This window comes from Podarcis gaigeae (assembly GCF_964106915.1).
Source record: "Podarcis gaigeae genome assembly, chromosome: 16".
Taxonomy (NCBI): Eukaryota; Metazoa; Chordata; class Lepidosauria; order Squamata; family Lacertidae; genus Podarcis; species Podarcis gaigeae.
Genome location: NC_139693.1, coordinates 35,325,205 through 35,338,805, shown reverse-complemented (window position 1 = coordinate 35,338,805; position 13,601 = coordinate 35,325,205). Strand labels below are relative to the sequence as shown.

At 42.4% G+C, this 13,601-nt stretch overlaps 1 protein-coding gene across 1 annotated transcript in view; it reads left to right on the top strand.

Annotated features, from left to right (window-relative positions):
- PIWIL1 (piwi like RNA-mediated gene silencing 1) overlaps window positions 1-13,601 on the top strand; it is a 35,819-nt gene that overhangs the window by 19,297 nt on the left and 2,921 nt on the right. Inside the window, exons 18-29 of the mRNA XM_083717950.1 lie at window positions 1,054-1,251; window positions 2,257-2,368; window positions 4,487-4,613; window positions 5,884-6,001; window positions 6,141-6,255; window positions 6,407-6,594; window positions 7,299-7,371; window positions 7,919-8,119; window positions 8,974-9,077; window positions 9,553-9,623; window positions 11,323-11,476; window positions 11,753-11,878. Coding sequence (XP_083574076.1) covers window positions 1,054-1,251; window positions 2,257-2,368; window positions 4,487-4,613; window positions 5,884-6,001; window positions 6,141-6,255; window positions 6,407-6,594; window positions 7,299-7,371; window positions 7,919-8,119; window positions 8,974-9,077; window positions 9,553-9,623; window positions 11,323-11,476; window positions 11,753-11,878 — 1,587 coding nt within the window. The remainder of the gene's footprint in view (window positions 1-1,053; window positions 1,252-2,256; window positions 2,369-4,486; window positions 4,614-5,883; window positions 6,002-6,140; window positions 6,256-6,406; window positions 6,595-7,298; window positions 7,372-7,918; window positions 8,120-8,973; window positions 9,078-9,552; window positions 9,624-11,322; window positions 11,477-11,752; window positions 11,879-13,601) is intronic.

Here is a 13,601-nt window from a genome sequence, read left to right as displayed (position 1 = left end):
GAAGAGGCAATTGACCCAATCCTGGGCACAGTAACAGCTACCCAGAAAGTTACCTTTCTAGGACCAAGCTGTTTAACTGACCCTCAACAGTCTACCATAGCTAGATCTAGGCATCTGTCCAGGGCTTGCAACCTTCTCCTGACACAGATGTAATGAGAAATAGTCTGATATCTACAGCATCAATGATAACTTGCATCCAAAACTCCTGAGCAGATTACCATGCAGGGTAACAGCCTCATATTGATGTTGAATAGCACTGGGGACAAAATAGTTGCTGCTGTTTCTCAACAGCTGCAGCTGCATAAAACACCAGGGCCCCTAGAAGAGGACCTCTCCAGTGCAACACTTCATTCCCAACCCTGCCAGTTAGGAACAGAGCCACCATAGCATGACTGATGTCCTTTGTTTGGCCTCTGAGGTTTATTGGCTTTTAGTGTGCCTTCAGTGGGGCAGATTCTGCCCTGTGGAACTCCTGCCAGTAGAGGTTGAGCAGGAGTTGTCTTTGCCTTCTTTCATGTACCTTTTGAAAACTGCACTGCACTTTGAAATTTTATTAAAACCAACCAGCGTCTACTGATGTTTTATTTGTTTTTAATTCTGTCAAAGGCAGGTTTTATTGTGTTTTGTATGTTGCAACCTGCCTTGTAATTTATTTTGAAAGAGGATTATAAATTTTCAGATAAAATTTTGAAGATTTAGAATTTGAGAAATAAGGAAAGCATCTTTGACTTCATGACCTTTGGAATTGTGTTTGAAATTGTGTTTCTTTTTGTTAAGTCGCAGATTCTGCAAAGCATGATTGTAACTATAAATGAATAGCTTCTCCTAAAAATATCAAGTTGTATTCTCAAAGTGTTGGCCTGGTTCCTATTTAAAACCATGCCATAGTTAAACCAGAGTACAGTACATAAGCAGATTGTAGTCTGTTAACTGTAAACAAACCATACTTGACTTACTGGGCAGGATTTAATCAAATGACTGAGCATCTCTTGCAAATGAGGTCACTGAATGGCAATTTGTGATGTGACATTCTGTCCTCTGTCTGTATGGCAGGTTGATGATTTGGCCAGGTTTTACAACTTCCATTCTGCAATATGAAACAAGTATCATGTTGTGCACAGATGTGAGCCACAAAGTCCTCAGGAGTGAAACTGTTCTGGATTTTATGTATTCCATGTATGAGCAGGTGGGAGAACAGCGGTTCAGGGAAATATGTGCTAAAGAACTGGTTGGCTTGATTGTTCTTACAAGGTAAGATTTGTTTGATCATTTGCCGGGGGGGGGGGGTCTGTGATCTCACAGAAGGGCATTGTAGCCATGCTTGCAGTACCTGTTGTCTAGATTGTGTATAGAAACAGTTGGTTACTGTTTATAAATGGGTAGGATTGCTTTACTTGGGTTTCCACTGTTCCTACTTATTTTAGCACAGTATATTTGAAACAGTTTGCTAAAGAGCACATAGTTGAAAGCACTTAAAAGGGTATTACTGGTCCAAAATATAAATAACTGTTTCTCTTAAAAGAACAAAACAGTGTTTAGGATGTGCATACATTGCAAGCTATATCATTGCTTGCTTCCCTGACTTAGTCTTCTGCCCCCTGAAGGCTTTTTAGCAGAGTTCTGCTAATGTTGACACAGGGCTGATTGAAGTATATTCTACTGTAAGCAAAAGGCACAAAGTTACTATTGCCCTCTGAATGAAAAAAAATCTGACTTCAAATAAGGCGACTTAATTTAGTGATTAAGGGATAATGTTTTACCCCTTTGTGGGCACTTTGTTATACCTGGAATGGAATGTTGACCTGAAATGCTCTTTCTGCCATAAATCTCCCCTATCCTGCTGAATTCATATAAATTCTCCATTCATAAAAGAAGGCTTCCAAGGTGGGCTACCTCCTATTTGCTCCAGGGCTTTTCTGCAAATTAAGGAAGTTTGTCTGCTTGTTGTAGGAGTTTCTCTTCAGAGTTCCTCTCTATTTCAGATTTGGGCAAGTATTTCTGATAGGAGTTTTAAATGTTCTGACAATATCCTTTTTCTTTCTCCAGCACTTGGATAAAACAATCAACTGAGAGAGGCTTTATTTCAAATTGAGTTGGGGGGCCTGAAAGTATCACCATGTCTCTTTTCCTGTTATGCTAAGGCAGTTTCCCGTCTGATACCGGGTCATTTAGTATTGTTAACAGTTTTTTGTACAATGTTTTATACTGAAATCACAAAGGAAGCAAGATTAACAGAACTTTTCAAAACTTTGCCAGATATAACAACAAAACATACCGAGTTGATGACATTGATTGGGATTCCAATCCCCAAGCTTCCTTTAAGAAGGGAGATGGAACTGAAATCAGCTTTATGGACTACTACAAAATGGTATGATACGTTGGCTTCCACTGTGTTGAACCTTCACATTAGCTTTTCTAAAGTTAAGATTGGCAAAAAGTACTCATTGTGTTTGTCTGTCTGTCTTTTTACCAGTTAAATAATACAGTGAACTTAGCTATCTAAAGATATGCATCTTGAACTGTAGGCAAATACTTGTCATCCCAAAGGCATGTCTTTTGCTACTGTTTGTTAGAATCCAGAAATAATTTTGAGAGGAAAAAAGGGGTGTGGACTTCTATATTCTCTGTATTCAGTAGATTGCCTTGCCTCTGTAGAGACCCCAAGTCCATTTTCTGCCTCCTGTACAGGTGGATCTGTTTCATCTCACTCACCCCCTTATCTCCCTTTATGTAATTATTGGTGACGTAAAGTACAGTGGTGCCTCGCAAGACGAAATTAATCCGTTCCGTGAGTCTCTTCGTATAGCGGTTTTTTCGTCTTGAGAAGCAAGCCCATTGACAGCTTAGCGGATTAGTGCTATTAGCGGTTTAGCGGCTTATCAGCTTAGCGGATCAGCTGATAAGCGGCTTATCTGCTTAGAAAAAGGGGGGAGGGGAAAAACCCCTCAGGAACTCGCAAGACATTTTCGTCTTGCAAAGCAAGCCCATAGGGAAATTCGTTTTGCGAAGCGCCTCCAAAACGGAAAACCCTTTCGTCTAGCGGGTTTTCCGTCTTGCGAGGCGTTCGTCTTGCGGGGCACCACTGTATTGGTAGGCTTCCAGTCAGGGTGAAATAACAAATTGCAAAAACCATAGGGTTGACTCTAAAAATAGCAGCTTGGTGTTCCTGTCTTTGCTCTGAAATGTGCAAATTTACCTTTTACCCTGTTTTCATTAGGCTGAGTTTCACTGCTCCTGTTCTTTGCCATTGGCTGCCTCTGGCAGATGTGGGGCTCAGTATCGTGTTGGGACATGAGATGAGTGAAACTATATTGCAGGGTTGCTGCTTTTTCATAAGCCCCACTCTGGTCCTGACCTGTACATCCACAATGATGTATTTTTAATGAATATGCTGAGTATCGCCAGTATTTGCAGAACTTACTTTAGTGGCTGTAGGGAGTTTATTACTATTGTTACAAAAATTGGGTGCTACCCCCCACTCTCTGCTAAGCAGTAGCAAGATTCCAGGGCATTTCAGGCGCTCAGGGTTTCTGCTCAAGAATTGAAGGTGCAGCAGAGACTGTCATAGCTTTAAGAACTGATTTATTCACATATTTACACCTTCAGTCTGCATAGAAGGAGCCCAGAACGTACAGCATGGTCATCTCAGGCAGGGTTTGTTCCCCATAGCACTGGAGCCAAAGGCATCACTCCCAGCTACCCTTAGCCAAGATGGATCTCAATGTTTGTTCTCCAGTCTACCCCACACACCATGCTCAAAACAATCTTTTGTCACCTCACGCCCAGTTACCCTGGCAATCTTGTCTGCCTGGGCTCAGGTTTCCTATTAGATGGGCTATCAACACCTTTTGTCATATTAACAACCTCTATCCCAGGTGAGGCCCTGACTTGGAAAGAAAGCTTTGTGTTTTTCCTCTGGTCTGCAATCATCCCTTCAATACTCAAATAATCAAAATTTCTGCCATTTACTAATTTCTAACATTTAGGGGGTTCCCCCGAAACTCACAACACTATAGATTGTACAGATACTTTTTGGGTGGTGGCTGTTGTTTTTTACTTGGACTTTATATTCTGCTCCATTCCAGAGGCTCAGGGCAGATCAAAATATATTAAAACCAAGCACAGTCCATTGTGTTGGACCTTGCCAGGTGATCTAGTTCCACACATTTTCTGCCATATAGGGCACCCTGCAAAAGGTTACACTGCAAGGCTAGTTTGGGGAGGGAAGAGTTGTTGTTTTTAAATAGGCCTGTTGTATTATTTAAAAGATGTGAAACTAATTTTCTTTTTTTCCATTGTGGCATGCCACTCAGTGGGTCCTAGCATTATGTTCTGTGTTCAGAAGTGTTGCAGCTGCTAGCATCTTCTGTTGGCCATATTTATGAAATTGTGGAACCTGCATCTCTCCATGTGACACAGCTCCTTCTGACTTCATAGTCAAAAAGTTTTGCAAAACTAAATTCTAGATGATGTGCTTTTAATACAGCAATATAGCCAAGAAATCAAAGACCTGAATCAACCACTTTTGGTGAGTCAGCCGAAGAGGAAGACAGGCCCAGGAGGTGTCATGGCAGGTCCAGCCATACTTGTTCCTGAACTTTGCTACCTTACAGGTATAATACAATTAAAAGTAAGCTTTCTGTCATGTTATCTGCATCTCAGTATTTTTGTTAATATTCTGGATCAAGACAAATTTTTACTTCGGAGTACAGTCATACCTCGTGTTGCGTTAGGTTCATGTTGCGCCTTTCGACTTGCGAACGCGCAAACCCAGAAGTGTATTCTTCCGGGTTTCACCGTGCGTGCGCAGAAGCAGCGCTCTAGTTATGGACTTTTTGGGGTGCAAATGGCACCCTGGAACGGATCGAGTCCATAACTAGAGGTACCACTGTACTCTTGACACCACTCAGCATAGTTCTGGTAGCTAAACTATGGATGCAGTGCTGATAGGGGATATTCATATTAACACTCTTTCACAGGAATCTTACAGTTACATTTGTAGCAGTTGGATAATAAATGAGGTGCTGGGGTAGTGAGAGAGAGAGAGAGAGAGAGCGCGTGCACGGACGCATAGGGAGAACTGGATTTAGTTAACTTGCCTACCTGTATATTCAGTTAAGAAAGAGTGGCTTCTATGTTATGGTTACCAGATTTTTTTCAATGAATCCGGGGGCACTTTTTTTTTAAGCTGAGTAGCAACAGGGAGTAAGTAGTGGGGATGGAGAGGCAAAAATCCCTGAGCCCAAGCACCCATGCATATCCCGAGCCTTCCCCGATGATCTGCCCGCTTCCCCCTTTGTCTCGACAGATCGAGGGAGGCTCAGGAGTCGTGGGTGGGCGTTGCCCAGGAGGGGCACAAGGCTCTGTTTCTCTGCCAGGCAAGGTGCAAAGCTCTCCTTTTGCACCCTGTGAAACATAAATGTGCAGAGTTTTTAAAAAACTGGGCGCCGGCCGGCTGCAACTCCCGAGCCTCCCCCGATCAGTCAAAACAAAGGGGCCAGGAGATCTGTACTGCCTGACGTCCCCGGTTCCCCTTTGGCAGTGGCAGCGGCAGTCAGCAGCCCGGAGCCAGCCTGGTAGCACAGTTGGCTCTGGCTGGCTTCAGGAGCTGCTCGCTGCCGTGGCGCCCAACATTTTCCCTCACTGTAAGTCCCCATATGTTGTGTCTTGTGCACAACAGTGAGAAGCTCCTGAAGCCAGCCAGAGCCAACTGAGGCTGCCGCTGTCATGTTTCCCGGGGACAGATTTGCAAATCTGGGTACATTCCAGGGACTGAATTTGTCCGGCGGACAGATTTGCGAAACCGGGGACTGTCCCTGGGGACATATGGTAGCCCTATTCTATGTGACATTTTGCTTTAAATAAGCTTTTTCATATTTGTAGGCTTAACTGATAAAATGCGAAGTGATTTTACCGTTATGAAAGACTTGTCTGTTCATACAAGACTTGCCCCAGACCAGAGAATGCGTGAAGTTGGAAGGCTCATTGATTACATTAACAAGTACGTTACTTAAATCATATTCAGATAATAGTTGCACAGTGTTGATTTACTAAGAAACATAAGCCTGCTATTTCCCAGAAAAAGAGATTAGCACAAATAATGTAACTCCAGTGTTCTCTTGTTTTATATATCTAAATAGAGATGATAATGTCCAGAAAGAACTTCATGATTGGGGCTTAAGTTTTGAATCCAACTTGCTTTCCTTTTCGGGACGAGTTGTTCAGTCAGAAAAGATCCATCAAGGAGGGAAAGTGGTAAGTTAACCTTTTACTTCATTTAATGCATTTTAAAATGCAGCCAGAACAGATTATTCTCATCAAGCAACGTGTTGCTCAAGAAAAAATGTTTTAAGACTTGGATTTATGTTCATGCTGGATGATTACTTTGGAATCTTCTCTAATTCAGTTTGACTACAATCCGCAACTTGCAGACTGGTCTAAAGAAACCAGGGGAGTATCTCTAATCAGTGTAAAGCCTTTGGATAACTGGCTGTTAATCTACACACGGAGAAATTATGATGCAGCTAATGCATTAGTACAGAATCTTTTCAAAGTCACACCAGCAATGGGTATACAGATGAACAAGGCAATGATGTAAGTACCATATAAGGTAAAGGTACCCCTGCCTGTACGGGCCAGTCTTGCCAGACTCTAGGGTTGTGCACTCATCTCACTCTATAGGCCAGGAGCCAGCGCTGTCCAGAGACACTTCCAGGTCACATGGCCAGCGTGACAAGCTGCATCTGGCGAGCCAGCGCAGCACACGGAAACGCCGTTTACCTTCCCGCTAGTAAGCGGTCCCTATTTATCTACTTGCACCCGAGGGTGCTTTCGAACTGCTAGGTTGGCAGGCGCTGGGACCGAGCGACGGGAGCGCACCCTGTTGCGGGGATTAGAACCGCCGACCTTTCGATCGGCAAGTCCTAGGCGCTGAGGCCACAGCGCCACCCGCATCCCAAGTACCATATAGACACTTACTATCTAGAAACTATATTGCTTTATTTCAGAAATTGTACTGTACTAGGATGGTTAAATCAATAAAATTTGTACTCACAGTAATTTGTCAGAATTTCCAATAAACTGCTTTGAAACCATAGGAATGTTCAGGAGAATTTGCAATGCCACCTAGAACACCTAATCTTTGTTTTATCTTTTGGAAATTGAGAGTTTCAGTGGAGTCTGGCATTCTTAGGCACTGTATGCACTATTAAAATAATAGGGATTCATTGCTATTGAGTTTCTTCAATTAGAATAGGTGCTGCTGAATAAAGTACAGTAAAACATGGCTTTTTTTGTAGGATTGAAGTAGAGGACAGAACAGAAGCATATTTGAGAACTTTGAAGCAAAAAGTTGATTCAGATACAAAGATGGTATGTATTAAGTGATTTAGAAGATACAATGGTGAAACATGGTGTGGTGGCTGTAGATTCTCTGAATCATGCTGGGAAAAGCTTGAATTGAATTTCCTTTTGTTGGTTTATTTGAACAAAAGTGCATTGGCATTAGCTAATTCCCCAAACCAGTCCACCAGATTTGTCATCCAGGGAGGCTTTTGGGTCTATGTGTGCTGCACCAAGGACTTGAGATGTACAGATTCCTTGTTATCTGGTACAATGTGGGAGCCTAGGATGATGGAGGTTTCCAGACCCATCATCAATAGGCAGGTTACAGAGGGCGTCGCAGAGACCTGCCATTCCATATTTTGGGCTTTGCATGCTGAGCATTACTGATCATTCCATCCGCTTGTGGAAGGCCACCATTGTGGTCCTACACATCAGTATGCTGCTGGGAGACGTGCAGGTTGGCCAACTGGCCCTAGTTACGTAGCACACCGTAGCTTGAGCATGCCAGAAGATAGAAAACTTTTCAATAGTAATTGTGATATATTGAAGTTTTTCTTTCATTTTTTTTTTAAAGGTCGTTTGCCTCCTCTCCAGTAACCGTAAAGACAAGTATGATGCAATCAAGAAATACTTGTGTACCGATTGCCCCACTCCAAGCCAATGTGTGCTCGCTCGGACATTGAGTAAACCCCAGACAGTAATGGCCATAGCCACAAAAATTGCTTTACAGATGAACTGTAAAATGGGTGGGGAGCTCTGGAGTGTTGAGATACCAGTAAGTAGTTCTTTTCAAGTATAATTGTTTACTTCATTCCATTTGTTAGCATTGTCAAATACCTGCACATAAATACCGAATGTGCTTAGATTGGCTTATGAAGTTTTATTCTTTAACCCAATTTCTTCATAATCCCACCTGACTCTTCCTGTTAACTTTGTGATCTGTTTAACCTAGCTTCTTGCTTTGTTTCTCTGCTATCAGGATAAAAAGGTACTGGGGAGTTGTCCGAAACAGCCCACACAGTAACAAAGGCTGGAATTGATTTGGGATTGCAGTTTAAAAGCTTGTACTCCCTAAGTGCTAGCACCATGTGAAAGAGAGAAAAAGGAAGAACTGTGGAAGTGTCTTCTCCCCCTTCCCCCTGCCCAAATGCACTTGTTTGCCTTCAAAGCATGCATAGAACACAGCTCACATTGGCTCAGTATTCGTTCAAAGCCACAGCACATCCATACTAAAAAGCCCTTCAGTTGCTAATAAATACTTACTTGTAGACTGAATAAGAAGCTTTGGTTTTATGTAGAAACCTTCAAATATGATACTTGCCTTAATGGACTTACGGCAGTCACTGTAAACACATCAGCAAATTCTACTATGAGTAGTTGGTCTCTAAGGTGCTACTGGAAGGATTTTTTTTAAAATCTTATTTTATCTATTTTATATCAGTAGATTGAGATTGGGTCAGACTAGGAATTTAAGAGGATATCCATCTAGCTAGTACTGTGCCCTTTGAGATCTGAGTATGATTCTGGAATAGCTCCCATAACTATTTAGTACAAAAGCTAATTTTAATATATTGGAAACTTGGATTTTTGAGTTTGTAGCTCACTCTGTTTCTCTTAATATTTTTCAAGCTGAAACAACTCATGATTGTGGGAATTGACTGTTACCATGACACCACAGCTGGCCGGAGGTCAATTGCAGGATTTGTTGCAAGTCTGAATCAGGGAATGACACGGTAAAAATCTGAAGTTGTTGTTTTTTTAATTGCAGCACTTTGTTTTTTAGTTTTCTTTATGAAAAGGCAATTTATCGGAGAAATCAAAAGTATTAATTGAACTTTCTCAGCTGCCTGGCTTGTGCTCTACACACTTTCTACTTTGTAATGAAGTCAAATTCAGTTGTTATACAGAGAGAGACTTCAGGTACTTGGCTGCTGTCACAGTAATGATGAGGAAAATTTATTTTGGCCTTCTCGGTAGTGGCGCCCACCCTGTGGAACGCCCTTCCAGCAGATGTCAAAGCGATAAACAACTACCTGACATTCAGAAGACATCTTAAGGCAGACCTGTTCAGGGAAGTTTTTAACGTGTGATATTTTATTGTATTTTTGGTTTTTATGGAAGCCGCCCAGAGTGGCTGGGGAGGCCCAGCCAGATGGGCGGGGTATAAATAATAAATTACTATTATTTATTATTATTTTCTCACAACAGTTGGTATTCACGCTGTGTCCTTCAAGATCGTGGACAAGAACTTGTAGATGGACTTAAAGTATGCTTGCAAGGTATACTTAAGAACTGCTGTGTGTCATTTTCCCTATTTCTTTTTTTTTAAGAGACTGATGAATTGGTAATTATGAGTCTGCTCAGGTTTGCCAAGCTGTTTGTAAAGACCTGCCCAGCCCAATGCCCCATTCTGCTGATGGTGCCTTTGGTGGCACAACCAATAGCCCACTACTCTTGAAAGCAAGTCAGAGCACTCCACTCCACACTCAGTGGCAGCTGGGAATTGTTTATCCTTGTTTCATGCAGTTTTCCTAATGTAAATACAACTGGGAGTGGGGTGGGGATGGTGTAAATCAGGCATAGGCAAACTCTGGCCCTCCAGATGTTTGGGACTACAATTCCCATCATCCCTAGCTAACAGGACCAGTGGTCAGGGATGATGGGAATTGTAGTCCCAAACATCTGGCGGGCCAGAGTTTGCCTATGCCTGGTGTAAATAAAGCTTACCTTTCTGTTAATAAATGGGTACTTTTGAATTCCATTACCTTCACTGGGAGAGATATGCATATGTTTTGCCTTCACAAATATCAGTAGGACTTGGTGTTTTATCTTCTATTGGGTCATGCCCAAATATTTTTTACATTTACACAAACTGGAGTGCTTAAGTATATTGGTTAAGATGAAACTTAAAAAGCACTCCTTTTTTAAATTTGCCTATTTCTTATTTTGACAAAGTAACAATCGTAAATAATAAAAATGTGCACCCCACCCAAGACCATTCCATTGTAACTATCCAGCATCCCCCAATTTCATCATGTCTTGTAATGGTTTGAGCCCTTTTCATTGTGTAACAGTAAAAATTGTACAAACGCTGTCCATACCTTCTCAAAATCATTTCTCCTGCATATTCCCCATTTTACTTTAATGGCACATGTTAATTTATCATTAATAGATATATCCCAGACTTCTTTATACCATTCTTCCATTTTATATTCATCTTGCCACTTCCACTTCCTAGCTATAATAATTCGTGCAGCTGTCAATAAATTTGCGAGCAAGTCCTTCATAGCCTACGAACCTTCCACCCAATGCAAACTGATAATAATGCAACTTCTGAACTTTCAGTCAGCTTTAACCCCCATGATTTCTGTTATCTCTTTAAACACCCTTTGCCAAAAAAAAAAAATGTACATATTTATACCCCCACCACAGTTTCCTGGCATCCCCTCCAACATAACACAAAATATTCCTTGTTCATTTGATTTAATCTGACTGGTATTAAATACCATCTCCAACCTAATTTATAATAAATTTCTTTTACTCTTATAGACAACATTTTCAACGTACGTTTCTTCCATATCTCCCCCCAGCTTTGACTATCTGCCCTGTTGTCTACTTTCCCCACACCTCTTTTAATTGATCTTCTTGATCCTTCCATTTCTACTAATATTTTATAAATTAAAAGTAATCCTTTAACCAGGCAAATTGCTATATAAAAAACTGATTTATAACAAGCCTGCTTATAAAATTCAGTTTAATGGGAAGTTGTCTTAGCAGGGTTGACAGTTAATTTATTCCTGTGAAAAAGATAAATTGCGTCCATTCAAAACACAAGAGTGTGAAGGAAACCAGTTTTACTAAGCTTGACATTTGGAGGGAGGGGCTATAAACAGACTGCTTTTTTAATTTAATGGCATGTTGGCAGCCAAAGGAAATAACATTAGCAGTAAATTGATGCACTGATGTTTTCTCCTAAAGCTGCTTTAAGGACTTGGTATACCTACAACAACCACATGCCTTCTCGCATTATTGTGTATCGAGATGGTGTTGGAGATGGTCAACTGAAAACCTTGGTTAACTATGAAGTTCCTCAATTTCTGGAGTGCTTGAAAGCTGTTGGGCAGGACTACAAGTAAGTTAAGTGATCCGACATGATCATGTCATGGTTAATCACATGCAGTGGCTCTATAAAACGTAAGCTTGGTGATGCCATCTGGCATACCTGAATATCAAATGGGTAAATGAGATGGCTTTATTGAACCACTTCTCATTGGTCTAGCATAGCCTTCCACTACCTGGTAAAAGTATTTCTGTTGTACTTAATTGCCACCATATTAGAGTAGGTTTCTTAACGTACTGTTTTATTTCAAAGTAGTAACTGTATATAAACTTATGTGATCTTCTCAAGTCCCAAACTAACAGTGATAGTGGTGAAGAAGCGTGTGAATACAAGATTCTTTGCTCAGCTTGGTGGAAGACTTCAGAATCCACCTCCTGGCACAGTTATTGATTTGGAAGTTACCAGACCAGAATGGTAAGTTGCAAGCAAACTTTGTGCATATGGAAGATAATTGAGCTGTTGTCTGGATTGCTTTTGCCAAATCCTTGTTAATAGCCAGTATTCTTGCTATGGTTCTTGACTGGGGAATAGCCAATTCTTCTGTGGATGCCAGAGGTCTCCAAGTAGGTCGTGTTCTCTGCCTTGCAGTTCAGAGGCAACAAACACCCAGAACTTCAACAGAAGACTTTTCCCTTCTTGTTGAGGATCATTGTTTCCTTTCTCGGCTCAGATCAACATCCTTTCTGGAGTTTCCCTCTCTATTGCTATTCTTTACCTTGTACTTTTTTTCCGTTGCATTCCTTCTCCTTGCCCACCTTTGAAAAAACAAAATCCCTTTAAATTTTGCTTTCTTTCCTTTCTTTTCCGCTGTGCTCTTTTCTGGGCCTGAAGTCAGAAGCTCTTTTAACATAGAGCAAACAAGGGAAGTATAAGCTGCATTTTAAGCAAGGGGTAGCACTTAGCAGTAGTCATAGCCGGCAGCCATAATTGTGGGATATTCATTGCCATTTTGAGAACTCAGGGAGCTGGGCGAAGGTCCTTCCTCCCAGTCTGGAGGCTTTTGTCTCGTGTGATGGCATGCCTGCTTCATTCACTGCCTCTTCACCCGTTACACTAAGGCTGAACACTTCCATGGCTGTGGAGGAGCAAAGGCAAGGCTGCACATTATCCCACCATTGCTCCGTGCATGGCAAGCTCCCTCCTCAATTCAGCCACTGCAGAGTTAGGGAGACCCAGGAGCTGCTTTCTTCTGTGGACTCCAGCACAGTGGGCAAGAGAATTGACTTTGTTGATCTATGTGGCCTATTAATCTCTCAGAGGAAAATCTCCTTCCCCCACAATCTCAGCAACTTGCTCCTGGGGCCAAACTGCTTCAGGCTGCTTCAAACTGCTCTCAGCCCAGTCTGTTTCTGAACCCACAAGTGATGCCTTTGGCACAGTTGACATTATATCAGGTCTTCTTGCCACCACAATCTGCTCTCCTTATACAGCACAGTGGTGCCCCGCAAGACGAATGCCTCGCTAAACGAAAAACCCGCAAGACGAAAGGGTTTTCCAATTTTTTAGCGGCTTCGCAAGACGAATTTCCCTATGGGCTTGCTTCACAAGACGAAAGCCCATAGGGAAATCTCCGGGGACAGCGGGGAAGCGCAGCGCGCCTTCTCCTCTGTTCCCGGACCTGTCCTAAGGCTTGTGGTGGGAGGTCCGGGAACAGAGGACAAGGCGCGAAGGGCTTCTCCTCTCTTCCCGGGGCTTGCGGTGGGAGGAGGGTTTTTCCTCCCCACCGCCAACATTCAGAACAGCATTCTGAATATTGGCGGTGGGGAGGAAAGCCCTCCTCCCACCGCAAGCCTTCAGAACAGGTCCGGGAACAGAGGGGAAGGTGCGCAGCTGTCCCGGGAAGGCAGGCGGGGGGAAGCAAAGAATTTCGCCACCCCGCCGGCCTTCAGAAGAGGTCGGGGGACAGACTGTCCCCGGACCTGGTCTGAAGGCGGTTTCCATAGGAACGCATTGATTGATTTTCAATGCATTCCTATGGAAACCGTGCTTCGCAAGACAAAAAACTTGCAAGACGAAAAGACTTGCGGAACGAATTAATTTCGTCTTGCGAGGCACCACTGTATATTTTTCCTTCTGGTCTCCTCCCTGTCTTGCTGTAACAAGTTTGCTATAATTCAGCACACTGCACCTGAACTTT